The sequence below is a fragment of the Rhineura floridana genome, chromosome 7 (assembly GCF_030035675.1).
Source record: "Rhineura floridana isolate rRhiFlo1 chromosome 7, rRhiFlo1.hap2, whole genome shotgun sequence".
Lineage (NCBI taxonomy): Eukaryota > Metazoa > Chordata > Lepidosauria > Squamata > Rhineuridae > Rhineura > Rhineura floridana.
Genome location: NC_084486.1, coordinates 62,465,853 through 62,482,090, shown reverse-complemented (window position 1 = coordinate 62,482,090; position 16,238 = coordinate 62,465,853). Strand labels below are relative to the sequence as shown.

At 43.3% G+C, this 16,238-nt stretch overlaps 1 protein-coding gene across 2 annotated transcripts in view; it reads left to right on the top strand.

The window, feature by feature from the left end:
• Positions 1 to 841: 841 nt before the first annotated feature.
• The window catches only part of LHPP (phospholysine phosphohistidine inorganic pyrophosphate phosphatase), a 215,664-nt gene continuing 200,267 nt past the window's right edge, over positions 842 to 16,238 (top strand). For both annotated transcript variants that reach the window (XM_061634370.1, XM_061634371.1), the window contains exon 1: positions 842 to 1,038. In XM_061634370.1, coding sequence (XP_061490354.1) covers positions 911 to 1,038 — 128 coding nt within the window. In that variant the 5' untranslated portion in view covers positions 842 to 910. The remainder of the gene's footprint in view (positions 1,039 to 16,238) is intronic.

Genomic DNA, 16,238 nt, shown 5'->3' with positions numbered 1-16,238 from the left:
ATAGCGGTCTCTTTTTCATTCCCCACTGCCACGGCTCCAATAATGACTCGTTTCTTGCTCTCTCATCCTCCTGAGGCAGGGTTGGGGAACCTAGGGCCCTCCAGATGCTGTTGGACTCTAGCTCCCATCAGCCCCAGCCAGCATAGCCAATTGTCGGGGATGATGGGAGTTAGGCGCCCAACAACAACTGGAGAACCTCACCTCTGCTCTATCTGATCAGTTTCCCCCTCGGGGTGGCTTAGGCCCAGCAGGCCGCCCTGCCAAGAATACAGCCAGGGCAGCCTCCATCTCTGACTCTTCTCTCTTTTGGGTGGCACAGCTGGGAGGTTCGGACTCCCCGGGTCCAGCGCCTACTTCTGCTTCGCCCAGAGAGCAAATGAGAGGGGATGAGGCTGCTGCTCCTTACCTGAGCAAGGATATGTGTTTTTGTTCTTTCTTTGGGGGACGCCGTGGCAGGGATCGGACTCAGGCAAGGGGCAAGACAGCGCGCCATGGGGGCCATCCGTCCCACTGTGCTATCCACTCTTGTTTTGCTTGCGCAGTGCCAAAGACTGGGCTGACAGGACCCTGAGGGAGATGGAGGCATCCCCAAACGCCTGCTGCCCAGAATATGGAACCAGCACTGCGTCGATCTGCACCAAGCGGGTTGCAAAGGGCCATAATACTTCCCTTCCCGGACAGCGTGATTCTATGCCCGTCTACTCAGAAGTAAGCCCTACTGCGTGCAGTGGGGCTTACTCCCAAGTCATTATGTCTGTAGGCGTGCAGGGTGGAATCACCGTTCGCGTCTTCCGAGTCGACGGATAACTACATTTCCCAGACGCCTTCGCAAGCAGGAAGGGTTTAGGAGCCGGCGGCGAATGTGTAACCGTGCACTTGCTGAGTGTGCAGGCGCGGGTTATTCTCCGTTATGGCTGCTTGGAGAAAACACCTTGCGGGCATTAAGGGACTGGTGTTAGATATCAGCGGGGTGCTTTATGATAGCGGAGGCGAAGGAGGCGGAGTCCCCATTCCTGGATCTATAGAAGCAGTAAGAAAGTAAGTGGGACCCAATCAAGCGACTGGGCTATAAGTTTCTTGTCCTGCACAAAACTCCTTCCCTCTACCCAGAGGACCTGGTCTTATACGCTGTTTACAATGCCAGACCCTGGTCGGAGTAGCGAGCAGGAGAGCGCGTGTTGCTGCAGATAAGCTATTCTCAGCAAGCAGGGTCAGATAGGGAACTTCTTTCTTTGCTTTTCCTCACTTCAAAAAAGTCTCAGGGAAAAATAAGAGTTGATACCTCCAGAACGGTTGTAGAGTTGGGCTGCCAGCACCGCTTGACTTAGGAATATAGGAAGCTGCCTTATATTGAGTCTGATCGCTGAGCCAGCTAGCTCAGTATTGTCTACACAGACTGGCAGTGGCTGTCCAGGGTTTCAGAAAAGAAGCCTGCCCTTCCTGTAGCTGCTGCAGATTGGCTGGACCCTGAGGAAGATGGAGGTATGCCCAAATGCCTGTTACCCTGAATCCTCCAGAACCTGGAACCAGCACTTTTTATGTTGAAAGCATGAACTCTACCACTGAGCTTCCCACACAGCCTGCAGTTCATTAAAATATTATGTGCAGGACTGTCTGGAAGCCACACAACCTCTGAGCTGAAGCCATACCCTCTGATCTTATCCCTGGGTTGACTATCAATGGCCACTGTAGTAATTGACACACACTCTGCACACATACACTTTTTGCTGCTATAATTGCCATATGTTCCACTGACACTGGAAATGCTGATGATTTAAATCAGACATTTGTGTCAACAAAATTGCTTCTTGCAATAAATGAGTTATTTTTAAAGTGCTACGAGACACTTCCTTGTTTTTTGTGTAACAGACTAATCAGACGACTTGTTCTAGAAAATGTATCCATGTTACATATTTTCTGTACTTCTCTACAATCTTTAATATGATAGCTACAGCTGTAATGCTTTCAAGATCACCTAGCATTTAAAAATACTTGCATAATCAGTTAAAAACTTCATTTTAAAAAGCTTATTTTTTTAAAAAAAATAACATTTAATAGAATGAGCATTAAGTGAAAATGTTAAATATTGACAAGATCAAATGAGCAAGCTAAAATGTAATTATACAGCCACAAGAGTGGCTGTATACTATAGCCAGCGTGGATTTTTCACATTCTGCAATGTTAAATTGAAAATACCCCCATGCCATTCTGATGCTTCCCATAAGCTCATTTCAAAACAAAACCTTACAAAACTTATAGTCCTGAACTCAGAAACGCTTGCTTAACAACCCCCTCTCAATTTTCATGACGATACACAAAACAGTCAGAACAGAGAGTTCAGAGTCTAAAAAGAGAGAAAAAAAACCAGAACCCTTTTGGACTTTTTCCCCTGAGAGTTCTCATAATCTGTTGAAATTAATTAAAAATCAGCCATGTTCACAGAGTACCTGTAATCCTATTACTGACCTTGCCCCATACTCTGACCTTCATCTTCTGCAGTTTCAAAGTTTAAAAAATGCCTGGCTGATTTTTAATTAATTTAAGAATTTTGGCTGGAAGCCAATGATAAGGGTGGGCATGCTCAGTAAGAACCAACAGTGTTCTAAAAGCCTCACAGCTACTGGGTTTGGCTAATCGGGGCCACACCCACACCAGACTTTGATTTCACTTGAGACAGTCATGGCTTCCCTCAGAGAATCCTGGGAAGTGTAGTTTGTGAAGGGTGCTGAGAAGAGACTCCTATTCCACTGAGAGAGCTCCAGTGGCCAGACTGGTTTAACAGTCAGTCACTCCGATTGAAGGTCTGTGAGGGGAACAGGGTGTCTCCTCGCAACTCTCAGCACCCTTCATTAACTACACTTCACTGGTTTCTTTGAGAGAAGCCATGACTGTCCAAAGGGAAATAAAGGCATGGTGTGGATGTGGCCAGGGGCAGCTTTGGTTTAAATTTGGGTGGGAGGCTACATGTGTCTGCTGTAGAATAAAAAGGTGAGGGAAACACTGAAAAGCAATGATACTGTTCACAATGTTTTCCTTTTGGAAAGGAAAGGATTTTCCCCTTTACCCAGTGCCCACCCACCCAATCTCCCCCCCCTCCCATTCCCCCTCCCCCTCCCCTGGGTCATTGTTGGACTAGGACATGGGAGACCAGGGTTTGAATCCCCACACAGTCATGAAGCTGACTGGGTGACCTTGGGCCAGTCACTGTCTCTCAGCCTCAGAGGAAGGCAATGGTAAACCTCCTCCGAATACCACTTACCATGAAAACCCTATTCAAAGGGTCACCATAAGTTCAGTTGACTTGAAGGCAATCCATTTCCATTTTCAAACATGATTGCACAGAAATAAATCCCATTGAACTAAAAAAGTATGCAAATGATCAAACTAGGGTTGCCAGGCCCAGCCTCCAAGAGGTCTTCTATATCTTTAAAAGTTGTGCAGGGGGAAGGCAGAATCACCATCTGGTTTTTCCCAGTACAGTGTTGCAAGAAAACCTGCACTTGGCTGAATTTTCTCTTCTCTTAAAGATACAGAATCATTTTCAGGCCCTGAGCCTGGAAACCCTAGATCAAACCCACCCTCCCTTCTTCCTCCAATCCCCTCCCTCCTTCCTCCGATCCCCTCCCTCTTGCTCCTTCCTTCCCCCTTGCTTTGCCTCTCCCTCCCCATCCCCTTCCAATTCCCTCCTTCCTCCTCCCCCCCTTCCTCCCCCCCTTCCTCTTCCCCCCTCCCCTTCCTCCTCCCCATGGTCAGTTTTACCTATCTTAAGCATGATTGCACAGAAGTAAATACTATTGAACTCTATAAGCATGCAAATAATCAAACCTCCCCTCCCCTCCCCTCCCCCTTCCTTTGCCCCTCTCCAATACGCTCCTTCCCCTTCCTCCGCCTCCTCCCCCATGGTCAGTTTTTCCTATTCTAACCATGATTGCATAGGGGTAAATCCCATTGAACTCAATAAGCATGCAAATGATCAGACCTGCCTTCCCCCTAATTCCCCTCTCCTCTCCCTTCCTCCTCCCTTCTTCCTCTCCTCTTCCTTCTTCTTCCTTCCCTGCCCACTCCAGGCCTCACCCCCTCCCCATGGTCATTTTTACCTATCCTAAACATGATAGCACGGGAGTAAATTGCACTAAACTCAATAAACATGCAAATGATCAAACCTGTCCTTCTCCTCCCCTCCCCCTCCTTCCTGCTCCCATCCCAGTCCTCTCCTCTGCCTTTCCTCCCCTCCCTCGTCCTCTTTCTCCTCCTGCCCTCCCCATCCCCTGTGGTCAGTTTCACCCATCCTAAGCATGATTGCAGGGGAGTAAATCCCACTGAACTTAATAAGCATGCAAATGATCAATCCATTCTCAGCAAGCTTGGACAGGATCCCATTTCTTACCTCCCGGATTAAAAAGTAGGGAAATTCACTAATAGGCAAAAAAACCTTGCGGTTTAAGAATGTACCTATAGCCCACAGATATTTCTATCAAACTTTTAAAAGCAAGGAAATTGGGCAGCTATAGTGAATGCACCAGGGGAGCAGGAGACCTGACCTCCTCTCTGAGATATTGGACTGCCCTACAAATTTGTCAAAATGCAAACACAATTTGGGTTGTTCTTTCACAGTCCAATCCACTTACTGTGTAGCTTGGAAGAATTTGGTTACATGCCTCTGAGCATATGGTGAGTGGTGGCAATACCTGCACTCAGCCCAAATAATAGAAAGAAGACATGTGCTGTGCTGATCTTGTTTTAGCAGGGAGGAAGCAACATTATTAAGACAGTTGATATAGTTCAGATGGTCACTTTAAATATGTTTGATTTACTTTGCAATTTTAGTGAAGTTTCCTATAGGAAATCATTTTCTTTTGTTTCTGTTTCTGCGAATACGTGAAGTACAGCAACACTTTGCAAAATTTACACTAAAAAAACTAATAATGGCACTGACTTCTGCAGAATAGTCTCCAGTGGACCTCAGGAGTGTGTCAATTTGCACAAGATAAAACAGTGGGAGGTGAAATATATTCTAGCAAAATGCTAGGTGTGCTCTATGTTTTTGACCATGCCCACCTTGCCTTAAATGAAGTGGCTTAAACATAGCAGGCTGAAAACATGCATCTTCTTTTTTCCTACAGCTAGAGTCATTGCTGAAGTAGCAACATATTGTAATCAGTCTGATTTTACATCAAACTGCAGTTTCAGATTCAACTGTTAATGCACTCAAAATAGAAATAGAACATAACCAACAATTTGAAATACAAAAGGCTGTCTTCACCATCATATGACATTGACCAATAAAAAGGCGTTGAAATTAATAAAAATAAATTTGACACAGATTTCTAGGATGAATAATGAGGGAAATACAATTTTCTAGTTTAGATTCTCTGTAGAAACATTAGTAACACAGGAAAGAAGCAAAGTAAGAACACCAACAAACATACAAAAATGGAATTCTCCATCTTTGGAGATGGCAGATATTGCCACCACTCACCATATGCTCAGAGGCACATGTTACCAAATTCTTCCAAGCGTCACAGCAAGTAGATTGGACTGTGAAAGACCAACCCAAATTGTGTTTGCATTTTGACAATTTGTAGGGCAGTATAATATCTCAGAGAGGTCAGGTCTCCTGCTCCCCTGGTGCATTCACTATAGCTGCCCAATTTCCCTGCTTTTTAAAGTTTGATAGAAATATCTGTGGGCTATAGGTACATTCTTAAACTGCAAGGTTTTTTGCCTATTACTGAATGTGGTCTCTAATTAAAATGAAAACAATGTGCAATCTGTTTTGTAAAAGATATAATAACTGTTAAGGAATTATCCTGATCCTAAACATACATGTCTGGAATAAATGAGGTTAATTTCTCCGGAATTGCAGGGGGGGGGGAATATGGCCTCTGTCAAATGTAGTTGGACTGGTGGGGGGAAAAACACATTTTGAGGTAAAACATGCCTCTGGCAGGTGATCTTATTATGGCTTCTTTGTCATGTTAGAGCTTCCTAGGGTGATGAGTCTTGCATTCATCCCTATCATTACTGATGGAGGGTACTTCAAATTTCCTGTAGCTCAGAACAGCAGCTGCTCACTCTAACGAAAGGGGTGGTGGCAGCAATACCTTTACTGGTAGGAACATAAAAATAGAATCATGAACACGTAGAGGTCATCTAGTTACCCTTTGCTGTGTGAGGCAAACTCCTACAGATGAATTCATGAAAACCAAACTACATGTCTTGGGCAAATACACTGCAGAGAAGAGCTTTGAGTTTACTTCTGTAAGAAACCAATCTTCAAACTGCAGGACAAGGCCAGAAAAACCAATGGAAGATTTTTGCTCTCTCTTCAGTTAAAGCTTGAGTGTGAGCAAAGTAAGGCTGCAATCCAATACACGCTAACTTATTATTTATTATTATTATTTATTTAATTTATTAGTCGCCCATCTGGCTTGTTGTCCAGCCACTCTAGGCGACGTACAAGATAAAACAATACATTAAAACATTAAAATTTAAAACCATAACAGTAAGAAACCTAACCCACCCCAAAAGCCTGCCTGAAGAGCCAGGTCTTCAAGGCCCGGCGGAAGCTTATCATAGAAGGGGCATGGCGGAGATCATTTGGGAGAGAGTTCCACAGGGTGGGGGCCACTATTGAAAAAGCCCTCTCTCTAGTCCTCACCAGTCTAGCTGTTTTAACCAGTGGGATCAAGAGAAGGTCTTCTGAGGCTGATCTTGTTGAGCGGCATCCCTGATGATGCTGGAGGCGCTCCTTCAGATAGACTGGGCTAAAACCGTGTAGGGTTTTAAAGGTCAAAACCAACACCTTGAATTGGGCCCGGTAAACAACCAATAGCCAGTGCAAGTCCTTCAGCACTGGAGTGATGTGATCTTGCCGGCGGCTGCCTTTAATCAGACGAGCCACCGCATTCTGTACCAGTTGCAGCTTCCGGACCGTTTTCAAGGGTAACCCCACGTAGAGCGCATTACAGTAGTCTAGGCGAGAGGTGACCAGGGCATGTACTACCGGTGGGAGCAGATGGTTGGGAAGGTAGGGGCGCAGCCTCCGTATCAGATGGAGTTGATACAGCGCCGCCTGGCTCACAGCCGAGACTTGAGCCTCCGTGGTCAGCTGGGAGTCAAGAATGACCCCCAGGCTGCGGACCTGGTCTTTCAGGGGCAAACGTACCCCATTGAGCACCAGGTCCGCATCCCCCAGCCTTCCTTTGTCTCCCACAAACAGTACCTCGGTTTTGTCAGGGTTCAGCTTCAGCTTATTCCTTCCCATCCAGCCACTCACCGACTCCAGGCACTTGGACAGGGTTTCTACAGCCAACCTCAGTGAAGATTTAAATGAGAGATAGAGCTGCATGTCATCCGCATACTGATGACATTGCAGCCCAAATCTCCTGATGATTGCCCCCAGCGGCTTTATATAGATGTTGAACAGCATCGGGGAGAGGATGGAACCCTGTGGCACCCCACAAGTGAGAGGCCAAGGATCCGAAACCTCATCCTCCAATGCCACTCTTTGGTACCTACCAGAGAGGAAGGAATGGAACCACTGCAATACAGTGCCCCCCATGCCTAACCTCTTCAAACTTAGGTGTGAGTCCCATTGCACCCAATAGAGCTTACTTCTGAGTAGACATATACTAGAGTGCAGCCTAAGTCATTTGACTTGTGTTGAGTGGTAGCAAGTCCTGCTACCTGGAGGCCTTCAAACAGAGGCTAGTAACCATTGGTTGGGAATGCTATAGCTCTGGGCTTCTGCACTGAGCAGTGGGGCAGACTAAATGACCTGCAAGACCCCTCCAACTCTGAATATTTTATATCAGTGATGGGGAACCTGTAGCCCTCCAGATATTATTAGACTCCAGCTCCCATCAGATCCTGACAGCATGGCTAATGATCAGGGATGATGGCAACTGTAGTTCAACAACATCTGGAGGCCACAGGTTCTCCCTTCCTGTTGTATATCTTAGCCAGAAGAGCTGAGATATCCCTGAAAGGGAATTCTGCACCAACTATTTCATGATACACTTTTTTTTCACTCCTGCAAAATCATCACGTAGCTTACAGCCCTATCTGTAGGCATGGAAACACAAAGACCAAACATGCTGTGTGACAAGTATGGAAACATAAGAAAAGGCATATCTGGTTGAGGTCCCTATGCCAGTCAGATGCCTATGGGGAGCAGACTAAAAGCAGAGCAATAGAGCAATGCCCTCTCCCACTGTTGTTCTCCAGCAATTAGTATTCCTTAAGAGCAGCCTTTCCCAACCAGTGTGCCTCCAGATGTTGTTGGACCACAACTGCCATCAGCCTCAGCCAGCATTGACAATGGGTGAGGCTGATGGGAGTTGTGGTCCAACAACATCTGGAGGCACACTGGTTGGGAAAGGCTGCCTTAGAGGCATAGTCTCTGTGATCCTGAAGGTAAGATATAGCCTTTATGAGTAGTACCCATTGATAGTGTTATCCGCTGTAAATCTGTCTAACCCAGGGGTCACCAATCTTTTTGGACCAGAGGGCATATTTCAAATTTTGAGAGAGTGTTTGGGGCACCAGTCGCAAAATGGCTGTCAGGGGGCAATGCATAACACAAAATTAGAGAGTAGTCATGGTGAAGCTTTTCCCATAATGGTATTTCCATACTAGAAAAGCCTTGACCTGCTGAGTTCCTGTCTGCCATACAGCTGTTAAAGACAGAAGCACCCTGTTTTTTCCCAAGCCAACCCTAAACCAAAGCCTAGACTGCCATCCTGTACCCACTTACATGGAAGTAAGTCCAATTCAACGCAATGAGACAGTGGACATGTACACCATTGTACTGTGAGGTAACTATACAATAAATTCTTAAAAGAGTCACCAGTCTTCAGCTCCAGCAAAGCAGGAGACATGCCCAAGCCTCTTTGCAAAGTTTTCACTTTTGCCTTTTTTGGAGGAGGGGGATTCTTTAACGTTCATCCACGCTAATGTGTAGTATTTGCAGAAAATAATTTCCAGTCACTGCCTTATCTCAGGTGAACCCAGCACAGGAAAGATGCATTCTGGTTGCTAGGGAAAAAGAAAGGACAAATTATGGAGATTCCAAGGGCTAGAAAAAAAAGACAGAAGCCAGTGTGATGTAGTGGTTAGTGTGTTGGTCTAGGACCTGGGAGACCAGGTTTTGAATCGCTGCTTGGCTATGAAGATCATTTGGTGACCTTGGGCCAGTCACTGCCTCTCAGCCTAACCTACTTCACAGAGTTGTTTTGGAGGGGGGGGGGAAAGAACCATGTACTGTACACCACTTTGAGCTTCTTAGAGAAAAGGTGGGATATAAATGCAATAAATAAATAAATAAATAATAAAAGTACACTAAAAGGGAGAGCAAAACAGTAGCTCTTGAGGACCCCAGGAATTTCTATTGCCTGGTGTCCAAACAACTCACTTATCAACCACAAACTGACTTCACTCATTGGCTAATAACACGGGCAGGCAGAAGCACCTGGGCTGATTCATTTGGCATTATTATTATTATTATTACACTTGTATACCGCCCCATAGCCGAAGCTGTCTGGGCAGTTTACAACATAAAAATCAATATACATTCACATTTGGTATAATTGCTAGTAAAAAAGAAAAACAACAATTCACATTTTAAATAAACATAACTGAACAATAAATCTCTAAACAATATACATAACATGAAAACAAAATAAATCAATTACAAAACAAAACAAAAAAGAATATAACAATTATAAAATACATCTAAAAATGTTCTCACTTAGAATGGTACCTGCACATTTTGCTTCATAACTTTATTTTTAGGGGGGCTAGAGACTTTCTTTTCTTTAAAAAAAAAAAGCTCAGATTCTGCACTACCTGCTGGGGGCACATTCGTGGGCTCCATGGCGGCTGCAGGTGATGGGTTGGTTAACTCTGGTGTAATCCCTTTTAAAAGCTGGCAAAGTTGATGGCCATCATGCCTTGTAGTAACAAATTCCATAGTTTAACTATGCACTGTGTGAAGAAGTACTTCCAAAAGCCTGCCCTGAATCTCCTGCCATTCAGCTTCATTGGATTATTTTGGGATTTTGTATAACAACAGCGGCAGAAATCCTTTTTTATTTTCCCAGGCGTTAATTATTATTATTATTATTTATTATTTATTAAATTTATATACCGCCCGACTAGCGATAATCTGCTTTATCTCTGCTTACCACTTTTTACACTGCATTATATTTATTAAATTTCTATTGACTTAAAATTGTGGTGGTGTTGTTTTACATTTATTTTTAGTGTATTTGTTTTTTGTAAATCACTCTAGGTAGGAACTTGTAATAAAATCTGTTAAAAATAAAAAAAGGACTGGTGCAGGGTATGATAATATCATGCCAGCTCTTTTCTGGTGTTACACATGTGGAACCAAAATTCAAAGGGAGCCTCCATGGATGCAAAAGGATTCCCACTTCACACAACTGCCTTCTATGAGTAGGAAGGCAATGAAAACGGCAACCGAGTGGGTAGAGTTAGCGCACATGTATATTGTTACCCATAATTGTAGCACCTGAAGAGGGTGAAAGTCTCAAACAGTTCACACTTACTGGGTTTCCAAGTGGCAGAATTCTTAGAATTACCTGCCTGATTGTGCAAGGTGTGCTTTTTTGGATATGCAGTATGCTTTATATCCTTTTGCCAAGATTCAAAATCTGTTGAGGCTATCACAAGTAACAGTGGCTACGTACTTGGAGACCTGGAAATATAAAGATTGTCTAAACTGTCTGTACTGTCCTTCTAAGAGAGTTTTGGAGTTTTATTTGTCTGTATTAGGTTGCTGGGTGTTTGTTTCTCCAATCAGAATACAAAATATTACCATATTTGTTGCTGTGTTTACTGCAGCTCTTCTGTACTGTAATCCATACAGAAAACTTAAACTGTAATTTAACTGAGAGTAATGTCAGAAATGTGTTGGTTGAAATGGCAGCAAAACTAGAGCCTTCAAGGAAAATGAAAGATGTTGGAGCTCTGTTTGAAATGTCGGAAGCTTCTAACTCCTTGTTGTTCATTAAGAATCAGTATATTTCAACACTTAATTTGTTTTTGATGCTTATTGGACTCTAGGGGGAGAGGGAGAACATATTGAATCTTCAAAATGTGCCTTGACATGCTAATTAACAATGGTCCCCAGGATGTTTAGTCAAGTCAAATACATTTGGGCTAGGCCTGCAGTAGTAGAAGAGAGAGTGAAATTTGCTTAGAGGCCCCCAGGCTCAAAATAACTGTCGCATCTCCTGTGGCTGGGAGCCAGCTTTGGGCTATATATGATGCCTCATCCCTTTGCGTCCCCATAATTGTAGTTCAATTGTTGTCTGTCACTATACCTCAAGATTGTCATGAGCATGCTCTGCAGATGATTGTTAGATAGAAAACGGTTGAAGTTGCATGTTTTTCTAATGGGAGAATGGTAAGATAGCCATTGAAATAAAGTTTGGAAAGAGGTTTGGATGTAAATACATGGCACTTCTGTACTTCCATTCACGAGTTGGCTCAAGACATTTTCTGCCTGAGGTGAAGTTGCTAATATATGATAAACTATAATTTATCATAATAGACCAGTGAGACTAAAACAGTAACAGTGGAATTTGAGCTTTTGACATGAATGTACTCATTTAAGTGTTTATACCAGTAGCAACAGCTCACCCCTGAGAATCCCCTATTTTAACCCACGGAATGTGATCAATCACCTCTTCCTGCTTGTGTTGCTGATACAGCAAACTAAACACACACATCCCTCTACTGCCGTTCTCTTAAAAAATAACAATAGAGCAAGAGACTAGATAACATCATTGGACTAACAGCAGAGTAGCTATACACTACTCCCTCTTAGTTCCTCCAACAGTAATGTTAGTAAAGCAACACTGGGCTACTTTGCATGGCTGATGTAACCTATGCTTTCTCAGTTATAATACCTCCCCCCTGCAATATTACTGAACATAAGAACATAAGAAGAGCCTGCTGGATCAGGCCAGTGGCCCATCTAGTCCAGCATCCTGTTCTCACAGTGGCCAACCAGGTGCCTGGGGGAAGCCCGCAAGCAGGACCCGAGTGCAAGAACACTCTCCCCTCCTGAGGCTTCCGGCAACTGGTTTTCAGAAGCATGCTGCCTCTGACTAGGGTGGCACAGCACAGCCATCACGGCTAGTAGCCATTGATAGCCCTGTCCTCCATGAAATTGTCTAATCTTCTTTTAAAGCCGTCCAAGCTGGTGGCCATTACTGCATCTTGTGGGAGCAAATTCCATAGTTTAACTATGCGCTGAGTAAAGAAGTACTTCCTTTTGTCTGTCCTGAATCTTCCAACATTCAGCTTCTTTGAATGTCCACGAGTTCTAGTATTATGAGAGAGGGAGAAGAACTTTTCTCTATCCACTTTCTCAATGCCATGCATAATTTTATACACTTCTATCATGTCTCCTCTGACCCGCCTTTTCTCTAAACTAAAAAGCCCCAAATGCTGCAACCTTTCCTCGTAAGGGAGTCGCTCCATCCCCTTGATCATTCTGGTTGCCCTCTTCTGAACCTTTTCCAACTCTATAATATCCTTTTTGAGATGAGGCGACCAGAACTGTACACAGTATTCCAAATGCGGCCGCACCATAGATTTATACAACGGTGTTATGATATCGGCTGTTTTATTTTCAATACCTTTCCTAATTATCGCTAGCATGGAATTTGCCTTTTTCACAGCTGCCGCACACTGGGTCGACATTTTCATCGTGCTGTCCACTACAACCCCGAGGTCTCTCTCCTGGTCGGTCACCGCCAGTTCAGACCCCATGAGCGTATATGTGAAATTAAGATTTTTTGCTCCAATATGCATAATTTTACACTTGTTTATATTGAATTGCATTTGCCATTTTTCTGCCCATTCACTCAGTTTGGAGAGATCTTTTTGGAGCTCTTCACAATCCCTTTTTGTTTTAACAACCCTGAACAATTTAGTGTCGTCAGCAAACTTGGCCACTTCACTGCTCACTCCTAATTCTAGGTCATTAATGAACAAGTTGAAAAGTACAGGTCCCAATACCGATCCTTGAGGGACTCCACTTTCTACAGCCCTCCATTGGGAGAACTGTCCGTTTATTCCTACTCTCTGCTTTCTGCTTCTTAACCAATTCCTTATCCACAAGAGGACCTCTCCTCTTATTCCATGACTGCTAAGCTTCCTCAGAAGTCTTTGGTGAGGTACCTTGTCAAACGCTTTTTGAAAGTCTAAGTACACTATGTCCACTGGATCACCTCTATCTATATGCTTGTTGACACTCTCAAAGAATTCTAATAGGTTACTGAGACAGGACTTTCCCTTGCAGAAGCCATGCTGGCTCTGCTTCAGCAAGGCTTGTTCTTCTATGTGCTTAGTTAATCTAGCTTTAATCATACTTTCTACCAGTTTTCCAGGGACAGAAGTTAAGCTAACTGGCCTGTAATTTCCGGGATCCCCTCTGGATCCCTTTTTGAATATTGGCGTTACATTTGCCAATACTGATGGGTTTTATTTGCATTACTTGGTAAATTTTTAATGCTGATGTACCCAGGAATTTTTTTTTTAAAAATTGCATGAAATTACAGACGTTAGAATATGAATTCCTGTCTTTGTTACTACCCTTGCTTTTGGGTGGACATGCTACTGTCCAGTCACTGGTACACTAAAATCCTGGATTTCTCAAAAATCTTCTCTGGCAAGAATAACTTTTTAAACAGGGAAGACAAAAAAAAAAACTGTTCAAAATGAGCCAGGAAGTCTTTTCAAAATATACCAAGCAGTCCCTTCTCCATTGTTGTAGGGTACAGATACACTTGCAGTTTTGCTAGCTTCGGTGCGTTTTCAACACGGGTACATACAACACTAGTAAAACTCCTCCCCCTTTTACTTCAAAACCTCAGAAGTTGCAACTCCAGCACTTTTTATCGTGACAGTCAGCTTTACACAGTCTCCAAAACTGATTGGCCATCAACCCTGTTTTCACTCCAGATGTGTCCAATGAAAACATTTTTCTGTAGCCTCAGGCAGACACAATGATGGCCCAGTGCTTTGCTGCAGGCGGTCCTAATCAGTAATGAGGAAGGGAGATGTGTCCAGCCATGGGCAAATATGTTTTGAATGTGTTATAAACTGAAGCCAGAGAAAACATTCTGGCTGCTTTTGCAGCAGTTAGTGTGACTGCAGCCTGAGTCTGTGGGGAGGGGGAAGAGTCGCACACTAAGCAATAAAGACCAAGCACAGCTTTAAAATGAATCAGGACATCCCTTCTTCATTGTCTGGAGAAGGAACTTCCAGGGTGATTTTGAAGCCATTTCGGGGTCTTCTGTGCTATGTGTGTAACACCAGCACTTGTCAGTCACAACTGTGATTTCACTCATTGGCTAAAACACTGAAAGGCAGGAGCAGGTTCCTGTCATTTCAAAAGCAATTGTTTGAAATGGTGCCTGCCTATTTTGCTTCATTTTTTTTTTGTTTTTTTGTCCTACAAGGGCTAGCAGTTTTAAAAAAGAAAAAGGCTCAGCGTCTGGTACCCCTACTGGCTCTGGGCCCTGTACAGCAGTACGCCTGTATGCCCCTTGGTGGCCTGGAGACAGCAGCTTTTCACCTTGGACAGCTCCTTGAAAGTTCGGACTAAAACCCAGAAGGGATTCCACTACCTCACTGGCATGGAGGCACCAGCCGCCACTGTGCATATTTGATTTATGTCTAATCATCACAAATTACAAAGATGCATATCTTGAGCATTTAACGCTGTCTATATTGAATCCTTAACATAGGATGCATGCCAAGTCACAGGCAGCAGTGGCCATGAGGAGTTTGTCTTTACAGTTTCCCATGCACCATTGTGATTGTATTCACATTAGCTGTGGTCATAGACAAGCTATTCTGTGAAACGATAAACCTGTGAAATGATAAACCTTAACATTGCAGCTTGCAACCTTAACGTGTGTGTGCATGAGAGAGAGAGATTTTACTTTCTGCTTCACAGCATTTAGTTTAGGCCTCCATGTAGAAGGAAATCTGCTAATTGAAATGTGTAATTGACCTCTTATTGAGAAGCAGCTTGTTCTCCTGCCTAAAGTCCATCATAAAGAAAATGTCAATTCTTTACTTAGGAAAATAAGATTAAAGCATCAAAAACATCCCATCCTTCTTTGGTTTTGTGCTTGCTTTGAAATGATGAGGGGCAATCAAACAGAACAGTCCAGTGCATTTCTACATGAGTTCAGTGGGGCTTACTCTCCGGGAAATGGACATAGGAGTGCATCTTCTGGAACTTAATATTTTCTGAAGTTTGGGTTGATATGTAACCTCACAGAATTGCATGTGATGGAAAAGAAAAATCAAACTGGAAAGCTGTAAAGTATACATTTCTCTTTACATTTGATTAGCCGAGAGCAGAATTTGGCTCATTATCTGTATTGCAACAAAGCCCTTTATCTTTTAACTTGAATTGTTTTTACAGTGTAATTACAGATGCCAGGTTGCATGCAATTGTTGTCAGAATGATCCAGAGTAATCAAATGCAATTGCTGGGTGAAATTTCATATTAAGGTTTGGTTTATGTATGGCTTGCAAAGGTTAACACACACTTGGCTAGTGCTAATATGTTATAATTTTTACAGCTGGCCATTAGCTTATTTGGTTAAGTGTATTATAGGTAATCAGAAATGGCTTGTTGCATTCCCAAATAGTTGGTCTTCTTTTGTCATTTTGTTAAAACATCTGTTGACTGTGCAAGCCTTTATGTGTTTTTTATAACTTAATATGAAGTGTGACCATGGGTGTATATCCTTTGCCCTTGCTGGTAATTACTTCTATAGACCAGTCTATTGTTTTAATAGGCGAGAACACAAGTAAGAATCTTAGTTAAAAGCCTTTATCAAATCAGCCACAGCATCTCCTCTCTTCTGTGCCATTATTGCTGTGATTGGTTTATACAGCATCAACATGAGGTAAGTGATTTGCTTTTCATGTTGCAACCAGTGAGGAGTTGGCCAGTTACAATGCAGAAGGTGGTTAAAGAGCAATAAAACATGCTCCCTCTTGAGATCTGTTATTTGCATTTACAACTGTATGCTGATAGCATATCTATTAGCATATACATATGAAAAGCCCACAGCGGTTGGACATTTACAACATCCTGTTGTTTGGCCACTATAGGGCATCTGTTAGCACAACTTTCAACAGAGCTCTTTAAAAGAGGAACGGAAATCTTAGGCATCATG